Source organism: Lithobates pipiens, unplaced genomic scaffold, assembly GCF_037356315.1.
Source record: "Lithobates pipiens isolate NorthernLeopardFrog02 unplaced genomic scaffold, aLitPip1_a1.2 Scaffold_22, whole genome shotgun sequence".
NCBI lineage: Eukaryota > Metazoa > Chordata > Amphibia > Anura > Ranidae > Lithobates > Lithobates pipiens.
In genome coordinates, this window is record NW_027507784.1 from 58,440,991 (window position 1) to 58,450,990 (window position 10,000).

At 43.1% G+C, this 10,000-nt stretch overlaps 1 protein-coding gene across 3 annotated transcripts in view; it reads left to right on the forward strand.

Annotated features, from left to right (window-relative positions):
* ACVR1 (activin A receptor type 1) overlaps window positions 1-10,000 on the forward strand; it is a 154,007-nt gene that overhangs the window by 108,839 nt on the left and 35,168 nt on the right. For all 3 annotated transcript variants that reach the window (XM_077447653.1, XM_077447654.1, XM_077447652.1), the window contains one exon: window positions 3,225-3,324. In XM_077447653.1, coding sequence (XP_077303779.1) covers window positions 3,225-3,324 — 100 coding nt within the window. The remainder of the gene's footprint in view (window positions 1-3,224; window positions 3,325-10,000) is intronic.

Below are 10,000 nucleotides of genomic sequence, written 5' to 3' on the forward strand. Positions count from 1 at the left end.
CCCGAAGCCGATCTCTCGATCGTCTCTCGGGTGCTGCCGCCGCCATCTTGGGTATGGGAATCAGGAAGTGGAGCCTTTCGGCTTCATTTCCCGGTTCCCTACTGCGCATGCGCAAGTCGCGCTGCGCAATAAGGATGGACCCCGCTGTCTCTGGGATCTGTGTGTTTCCCAGCAGGCAGCGGGGGACTTTCGGAAAGGGGCGTAATCTACGCCCCTTTCCGCAGAGAGCTATCCAGGAAGTGGGTGCAGATACCTGTACTGTACAGGTACCTGCACCCCCCTCCCCCCTGAAAGGTGCCAATTGTGGCGCCGGAGGGGGGGAGGGTTTCCGATGAGCGGAAGGTCCACTTTAGGGTGGACCTCCGCTTTAACTGAAAAATAGTCTGAAGAAGTAGATGCTCACAGGAGCATCGTGTGCAAGAGGCCGAAGACGCTTTTAAGCCCCATACACACTATCAGATTTTGTGCTAATTTTTGTCTTCAGATTTACCAAAACCATGTAGTGAAGGGCCTGCCTGATTGCATACACATTGAAACTCCTAAGGTTTGACCTCATATTATATGGTTTTGGTAAATCCGAAGGAAAAAATCAGCAGAAAATCTGATAGTGTGTATGGGGCTTTACAAGCGGCAGGCAATTCTTCTAAAAAAAAAACGCTGCTGGCTTCTAGGAGAGTTAAACGTCCTGTGTGTGTGAGATGAGGCCTCGGGCCACTTGTAGATACTCCTGTTTGAGCATTTACTTTTTCCGACTTTTTTTGTATGCATTTGTGCATATTTGCAAGCCTTTTTGCATATATGCTTTCGCGCATTTTTTGCTTGCACTCGCATATTTTCATGAAATGTGTTCTCGTTCTGCAATGTGTAAATGGGCATTTGTTCGTATGAGGCGTAAATTGCTGTTTAAAAATGCAGATTATTAAAAAAAAATTATGAAGAATGCATGGCGCTTGTTTCCATACCTGTGTGCATAGACATATTACAATTAATGGGCTGTATTTAAGCTCCGTAAAAAAATAAAAAAAAAAGAGAAAATTGGCTATACTGAGCTGTGAAAATTGGTGGCTGAACAGTAACTCAATCTGATCGGATGCAGTCACTGTTTGGGTATTTAAGCAGCCATGGGTGCAGTGACTGTCTAAATACAATAGTTAGCATTACAGATTAATTTATCTGTGCTTTTTAGCATGGGTGTAGAAGTCCAAAAATGTATTTTATTTTTTTTTCTCATTCAGCTCACAGGCCGTGTATGACTAGATTAACTGGCAGGCAGTTATGAGCATTTAGTTGTATGACAATAGGCCTACGTTTTTTAGAATAGGGTATTAGGGCCAAAGTTCATAAGTGCCAACAAGACCGGGTGTGTGAGATAGAGATATGAGATCTCGTTCAACCTAATGAACAAGAGAAATCAATCGATTCCCTGATCTACCCTATATACAGCATGGATGGAGGAATCCCCCACAAGGACTTGCAGCTATCTAAATGCCTAAACACTGACTGCATTTGTTGGGTCAGTTTTGTCTATTTTTTCTTTTGATTGTTTTTCATTTTTTTTTTTTTTTTTTTTTTTATCATTTTAGATGCAACCCTTGTTCAGCATGATTTTAAAATATTTCTGTGTTCGCCTTGATGTATTATTTAGCTGGTTTTCGTTGAATGTTTGCCAGCATTGCAGATGAAGGGCACAGTGCTGCCACCTGGTGGTGTGTTTTGGTTCCTGGAAATCCTAGAATAGTACCGATAACCACAAAACAAAAACCTTTACATTATCAGCTGGATTCACTAAAGAAATGCAAGTGGGTCATGGTCTTAATGAAGACTTGGGATACAAAATGAAGTACACCGTCGACCCCCCCCTTTTTTTTTTAAATAGTGCAAACTCCGTCCTATTAAATGACTGACCAGGAACATTTTATATACTTTATTATATATGAACTGCAAAAATGCACATGAAATGTTATATTTTTATCACTATATTATATACATCTGAACTGCACGATGTGTACATCAAACTACAAGTTCCCTTTGCTCCAATCAGCTGTCAGAGCTCTCCTCACCAAGCTCTGCAGAGTGAGACTTCAACTCTCCACCCCCTTTTTCTGAACTCTCAGGTGACCTTCAAATATTCAGCACTTTAAAAGGATGTAATGAAGACAGCGGATAAACAGATACAACTTATGTAGAAGGATTTGTTTAATCTCTGTATGACCTGAGGCCAGTCACTTCACTGGGTATATGTGAGGCTTTAACAGACCACAAATACATTTCAAATGCAGGTTAATAATGGTGGTAGTTTTTTTTTTTTTTTTTTTTTTTTTTCTTTTCTTCTTCCCTATGCTATTAAATTCCCAATGTTCAAAGCCCTGCCTCTAAAGATGGATTCAGCCGCCAGTGAGTTTTTCAGTGATCATGCCTTCTTATAGAGATGTTGTAACCCCTTCCCATAATTCTATGTATGAATAGATATCAATACAGATATGGATAGATACTGTATATCTATATATGAAGAGATCTAGTTATGGATTGATATGAAATGGATATTTATGGATGGATCACCATATAAATGGATTGCTATGGATGGTTGCTTGTACAGCACCATCAGAGTTAACATGCGCTGAAAAAGGTTCACTTACTTTGCTTTCCTTTTTAACTCCGCCTTTAAGAAAAGAAAAAAAAGATTCCCCTCTTGTGTGATCTATGTACATTGCAAAGATTTTAACAAACCTTTTATTCTGAAGGAATAACTGTTTATCTGTGTCCATGTGCAAAGTGTATCTGTATGTGAGTAGTTTTATAATAATCAGCTGCTGCACCTGCAGGGGTCTGAGGGAAGTAGCAGGGTCTGCATCCCCTTAGACGGGATTTCCCTTTGGTAGTATCTCACCAAAAGTGCAATTTTTGTTGCAGGGATGCTCAAAATTGAATTTTTGTATCTTGGAGACTTTTGGGAAAATCAGTAAGCTAATCACACAATAAGGAAATTGCATATCTGGGGCGTACCGTATACCATCAGTGTACAGAACATCTCCTGGTAGCCATATTGCATTTTGCAGAAAATTACAGAGCTGCAGATTGAAAAGGAAAAGTAATTTGTAATAATCAAGTACAATATGACTTGTGTCCCAATTCTATACGCTATATTATAGTTGGCCATTAAGACTGGATTATAACCTTGTATGTGAACCCGGTTTGCTTATTGGTGGTGTTCTTGTCTTCCTCAGGATTTGCTGGATCACTCGTGTACGTCTGGCAGTGGATCTGGTCTTCCCTTCCTGGTACAGAGAACAGTGGCTCGCCAGATCACCCTTGCAGAGTGTGTTGGTCAGTATTCTTTTTCATTGCTGTGACCTCTGGAACCTGTTCACAAAATCATAGTAAATAGGCATGAATCCGATGCTGGCCATGAGTCTAATTTTGACTCTTGCTTTGGATATTAAGGCCTGGTACAATTTGGGAAAACCTGCGATTCAGTGCCGGTTTCTGAATCGCATTTGAATCGCACACTGACCTCTGTGAGCCGCTGAGATGTCAATGTAAAGTTAATGACACCTCCCAGATCAGTCTGCAGATCGCAGTGCGAACTGTCAAAGGTTACAGGAATCGGATTGTGTAGGTGTGAACACCCATGCGATCCGATTCCAGTGCGGACCAAAAAATGTCCTGCACCGCTTTGGTGCGAATGCGATGCAATTTCAGCTATACAGTTTGAATGGCAGTGCAAATCGCATCTGATATCTGTGATTGCACAAGTGTAAACCCAGCCTTAAACGTTGCCTTTACTTGACATAAGGGACACAACCAACCTTCTGATTACCCCCAACACGCTACCCCCGGCCCCCCCGAATCCAAACCCACACACCTTTTTTTTCATTATGGTGCTTTTGTCTTGTGTAAATTAAAGTGGAGCTACACCCAAAAGGAGAAGTGCCACCTTCATGTATTGGAGTGCATTTATAAAGTGTTACTAAACCCCGGACCCTGCATTCACTATATCTGGTCTCCCACAGTACACAGAGCATGTCTTGTGATTTGTCAGTGTGTGGCCGAGCACTGGATAAAGCTTGTAGTGGGTGTTTTCATTCTGCTCTGACTGTCCTTTGAGGCTGCATGACCCCTAACCCTCTGGACAGTGCTAATAACATGCACCATCCCCAAAAAACTTGAGCAATACACACCAAACTGAGCATGTGCAGAGTGCCTCCAAAGGCTCTGTACTATCAGCAGATGGATTGGGGACAGTAAAAGAAAAGGAGGTGGGGGGGAGGAATCGAAGAAGACAGATTCATACAGCCGTTTTATACAATGGGGAGGATTAACCCCTCATGTTCCACAGTGAGTATAACAAGCATGTTTTACTATTGTGGGTTTAGAAGAAAAAATAAACGTTCTATGCATTGGTCGGATTTCAGTCCTTTATAGTCATGTACAGTGGATGATTGGATGATGGGGGTAATCGGATCTAGTGACCTGCAGATTCCAGGGCTCTTTGCCTCTCATGTCACATCCCAATGCCATTTGCATGTCACCTTAACTTGGCAGTGCCATTGATGGAAGAGAGAAGAGAGTATTGCTCAGCGTCTGTTCAAGTAAAGAGAATGTCTTGGTGGAATGAATATTTAGTGTAATCCTGGGAGATGGGTGCAATTTCAGTTCAGTTAAATAAAAAGCCTCTCTCGCTGCAATCAGCATGTTGCTCTTGATTGCGTTAGCAGCACGGCGTGAACCATAAATTCTAGCGAGATTTGGCAAAGCAAACACAACTTCGGGTAAGATGAAAAAAGTCCATCCGTAGCACTTGGGGGATGAGGATGATCTAGTTTTTTGTTTATTTTTAATACAAAGTGTCGTGATCACACTATAAAATCCTAATGATAAAAATCTATCCTACAGCTGCTTCAGCTTGTGACTGTATATCCCAGAATTTGTAGGGCTCGCCGTATCGCTCAGTTAACCTTCATCTCTCTCTATGTAGCACTTTGTAATTATTTCACTTTGAGTAAGGCTAGGTTCACATCTATGCGTCTTTTTTATGCGTTTGCAGATCCACAGAAATGCACTATGATTTATTTAACCTTATTTCCTATAGGTCCTGATCAAATCTGTGCAGATTTCTGCAAATGCGTTTTTTTATTTTTTTTGGAAAGGTGCGGGCACTTACATGCAACATGGTGTGTTTTTTGGCTCCATAGACTTCAATTGAATGCGTTTTTGTGCATTTTCCCGCACAGCATCAGCATAGTTATAGTTTGGTTAAAAAAAAGATACAAGTCAATCTAGTTGAGCCCAAAAAAATAAAAAAATACATTCCCGTATACACAGTCCTTCACCCACAGTTGATCCAGAGGAAAGCGAAAAACCGAAGCATGCTAGCAACATCAACACCTCCCAAAAACCACATCAAAAACGAATATGAAAAAACACAACGTGTCACAAAAATGCATCAACTGCACATGCGTAGATATGAACCTATTCTGAGCATGAAAATGTTTGCAGTATGGGCCATAGATCTCCTGAAGGTATAGTTAATCCTCGTACACGGCACTAGTTTTTTTTTTTTTTTTTTTTAACTGACAGCTTAAGTCAGAGTCGCTGTACTAACGGTCGAATGTTAGTACAGAGAACTCCCCTGCTGAGCTATTGTTTTCTGACAGGGGGATGCCCCCCACCCAGAACACTCCGTCCACCAATCTTAGCCATTGGCTGAGAGCGCTGACCAAGGAGCCGGTCGTTGGACCTTTTTTCGGTCATGAGCTGTACGCATTGAACTGGCCAACATTCGGCCTGTGTGTACTAGGCTTTAGTGTAGTCCTGGTATCTGACCATTTTGATGCCCTAAGCTAGATGGCTAGCCTTCATCTAAAATGCTTCCATCAAACATAATCTCATCACCAGTGAAGGACATAATAAGTAAAGGCCCTCTATGTGACCACCATTTTTGGACTCTCCTATTCAATTGCCCAAGTAAAGACCCCTATTCACTGTTTTAGAAAGATTGCAGGTGAAACATAATGGGGGCGATGTCCTAAAACTGAAGAGTGCGAAATCTGGTGCAGCTGTGCATTGTAGCCAATCGGCTTTTAACGTCATCTTGGTCAGTTAAGTTTTGATAATTAAAACCTGATTGGTTTCTATGCAGAGCTGCACCAGATTTTGCATGCTCTGGTTTTAGTAAATCAACCCCAATGTTTGGGATAGTCCGAGTCCTTCATAATTTGCATCTGTGGTCAGTGAATGAACTTCCCCTTTAATTCCTGCCAAAACGCATCAAGAAGAGTTCCTAATTTCTCAGTACTGATCTGGCAGGTAGTGAAGGAGATTAAACATCACTTGGACATAACAGAACAGTTTGGGCATCACCAAAAAATGCCCCAATGTTCTCCTCTGCCTTGGTCATGACCCAGGTCACTGTTAACAGCAGGAGCATAGACTTCACCTACATCTTGTGTAAATGGGCCCCTAAACTCAGGAGACCCCTTGAGCCCCTGCATAGTCTGTATAAATGGTGTACCTACCCATGCATGTCATTTCTGACATTTGTCACTTTAGCTAGCCATAGGGGCTGAACAAAAAAAATAACTGGGTCTTCTACGAGATGGATGGAGGGTTTGTCGAACAGTTAGGGGGTCACACACTGATCGCAATGCAACCGGCCCCTGCTGATCTATCTCAATATGCCTGTGGTCAGCCTTCTTGTAGCAGTGTTTGTTTAGCGTGGGCCAAACCCTCTAATCTCCATTCTCCTTCAGTGTATTCCACTTGTGTTGTGAACAAGCTCTTTGGGATGCAGTGTTCTCCCATAACCAGTCCTACATTGTCCATTCTCTCTGCATAGATCATAGCGCGGACAGTGCCTGCTTGTTCATGTTCTGAGAAATGCCGCTTACACATTGGCGCTACTGCTTACCCACTTCCAGCCCAACAATGTCATATGACATCTTTGACTTTGGGGATAACTGATGCCTGCAGCTGAAAAATTGTTGCGCAAATACAGTGTGACATAAAGAGGCAACGACCGCCATTTTGTTACCTAGGGTCTCGGCTTAAAAAAAAAGATATTTGGGGGTTCTGAATTTTCTAGGACTCGTTCACACAATAAATACATGAAGACTGTTAAGAAAACCGCACAGATTTCCCTTGCAGAAACATCGGCTTTAATTTTGTTGAGAATATTTTCATAGTTTTAGCAGCATGTGTACAGTGACGAAAACTGAACGATAATCAATTCCAGTTTTTGCCAAAAAACTAAAGGAGTGAAAATGTGAGGGAGAGACAGTTGCTCTCCTGGTCTGGTAAAGCCCCAGCCCCCGAGAAGCTGTATTGGCTTAGAGACGCAGGCTCCCCCTGTGTGCCTGGCTGCTGATGGGAGTTCTGGAACAATGCCTTGCAAACCACGTTTGAGTGTTTTCCCTCCTAGTAAGGTAGCGGTGCTGAACGCTGTGTAAAAATATCAGCCTCCCCAGACCAGTTCTCTGCCCTCTGTACACCCTCTCTCCCATTTACTTCCCCATCTCTAATGCGTTGTTCGATTTTTACTCCAGGAGTAATCGGTTTGGAAAGTCTAGAGAAGTGCTTAAAGCGGAGCTCCACCTAAAAGTGGAAGTTCTGCTTTAAAGCGGGAGTCCACTCAAAAAAAGCCAGCAGCTACAAATACTGACTTTTAATAAATTGACACTCCACCTGTCCAGGGTGCCCGCGACATCGGCAGCCGAAGCCTATCAATTGCTCGGCTCTCGGCTGCTGCCGTCACCATCCTCGGTGAGTGAATCAGGAAGTGAAGCATTGCGGCTTCACTTCCCGGTTCCCTACTGCCCATGCGAAAGTCACGCTGTGCGTCCTAACTGGTCCCCGCTGTGTTCTGGGATCTGTGTTTTTCCCAGAACACCGCCGGGGGGCGCATGAAGGAGGACATTATACAGTTAACTGCACCCCCTCCCCCCTGAAAGGTGCCAAATGTGACACTGGAGGGGAGGAGGGTTCCAAAAAGCGGAGGTTCCATTTTTGTGTGAACCTCTGCTTTAAGGCCACCTCCCCTTTTGTGAAATGGAAGCTTTTGGGGAGGAGGGGGGGAGAGCAGGTAATTGATTTTGAAAGGGCTGCCTATGCGATCGAAAGTGGAAGTAGTCTCCACCTCCTCCAGCAGCAGTCCTCTGGGACCTGTGACTGTGGGACCATTCACAGCGCCATTTGCGGTGGGCACCTGGCTGTGAAGCTACAGGCTCTCACAGCCAGGAGCCCGTAGTAAAGGTTCATAAAGAGAGAACGCGGAGTAGAAATGGCTGGCTTAAGAACAGAGCTGGACCATGGGGCTGTCCAGTAAAAGTCAGCAGCTACAGTTTTTGTAGCTGTTGACTTTTAATTTTTACATAGGAGACTGGAGCTCCGCTTTAAATATTGCATTACAATTTAGCGTGCCTCATTAGATTTAAGTAGTCTAAAATGTAACATAGATTTTAGTCAACTAAAATAAGACAATTCAGATGACTAAATTACAACTAAAATGACATTTTATTCAAGACTATGGCTAAAACTAAATCAAAGTTTGACGTCAAAATTAACGCTCGGGTGCGATTTCTATGCACTACAATTTGCATTGGAATTGAACCACTGAATGAAATCGCACCTTACCGGGCTTTGACATAACACCACTATAAACCGACCTGCACATATGTGAAGTCTAAAGGTATCGGAGTGCAAATGCTTCATATTGACATCAGTTACAGTATTGGTGCAACGCTAGTCAAAACAACGCCGGATCATGCCAGTATCTTTGGGTCTAAAAACGGACAACAGCTGGTGGCACCCTACGTCTCCTATGACTAGCCATGGGCTCGATGGCAAGCGCTTTTATTTTTTAATCTTGCGTTGACCTGCATGTCTGATTTTCCAGGAACACAAAGGCTGCATTCTATTGCCTCCAGGAAGGAAGGTCACCCCCGGGAAGGTAAAGCTTGCTACAAAAGGTCTTGTGTTCAGGTTTGTGTCACTGCTGTATACCTAGGAGGGTTTTCCCATTGTGTAAAGCACTGACATTTTAATGAGTGTCAGTTTAAAGCATTCTTGGCTGAATGTTTTTAGGATTTACCGACATGGAGCGATGATGTAAAATGCATTACTATTCACAAGGATGGGCTCCTGCCAGGAGATTCAATTTACAGCGTCGGGTCCCCATTAGAGCCGATTGTCTTTTAGCTGCTCCTATTAAAGGTTCAGTTCTTGCTTCATGTGCAGATCAAGGCCAGGCACACACAGCTTTGAAAGCAGCAGCTTCACACCAGTGAGCCGGTACTGCTGTCCAGCAAACCCTGCAATTGTGCAAGAGTCTGGCATCTTGCTTTACAGCTGGTGCACTTTATCCTTTTATTTAGGGTATAGTGTGTCTGTGGTCAAAATGTAAATTAATTTTTTTCCACATTGAATTTCAATTGTTTCTAGCCTACTTCTATTTGAACAATTTTGAAGTTTGAAAACGTACTTTGTGAAGATCCCACACATTTATATTAGGGCCGTGGAAATTAAAGATAAATTCCTTGATTAATCAATTAATTTTTTTGATCGCTCAGAATTCTTTTGATCGGTACTCTCCTCCGGCTTCAGGGAGTTCCGTCGGCGATCCGGTGACGTCAGACATCATTGTCACTGGACTCCTCCCCCCTTCCCCTAGTGCCTCTGTCTAACGAAGGGAAGGGGGGAGGAGTCTGGTGATGACATTCTGATTGAACGTAATGTGTACAGGGGAGGAGCTATGCATGACCTCACCCGCCGCTGCCCTACGGAATTAACACGATTGTCAGCTTTACATGCTGTGTTATTATCATCTCTTTATGTGAGTAGTTTTGTGTTTGAACACAAAAATTTAAATCTTATACTTAAGCGGTGAGCACATAGATCTTTTCTTTCTACCCATGGCCTGGCGTCCTTGCTGAGATCTAAGGAGACGGGAGAGAAGTTTATGGTCCATGTTAACCCTTTTGATACCCGCTTGCATGACCACCCGTTT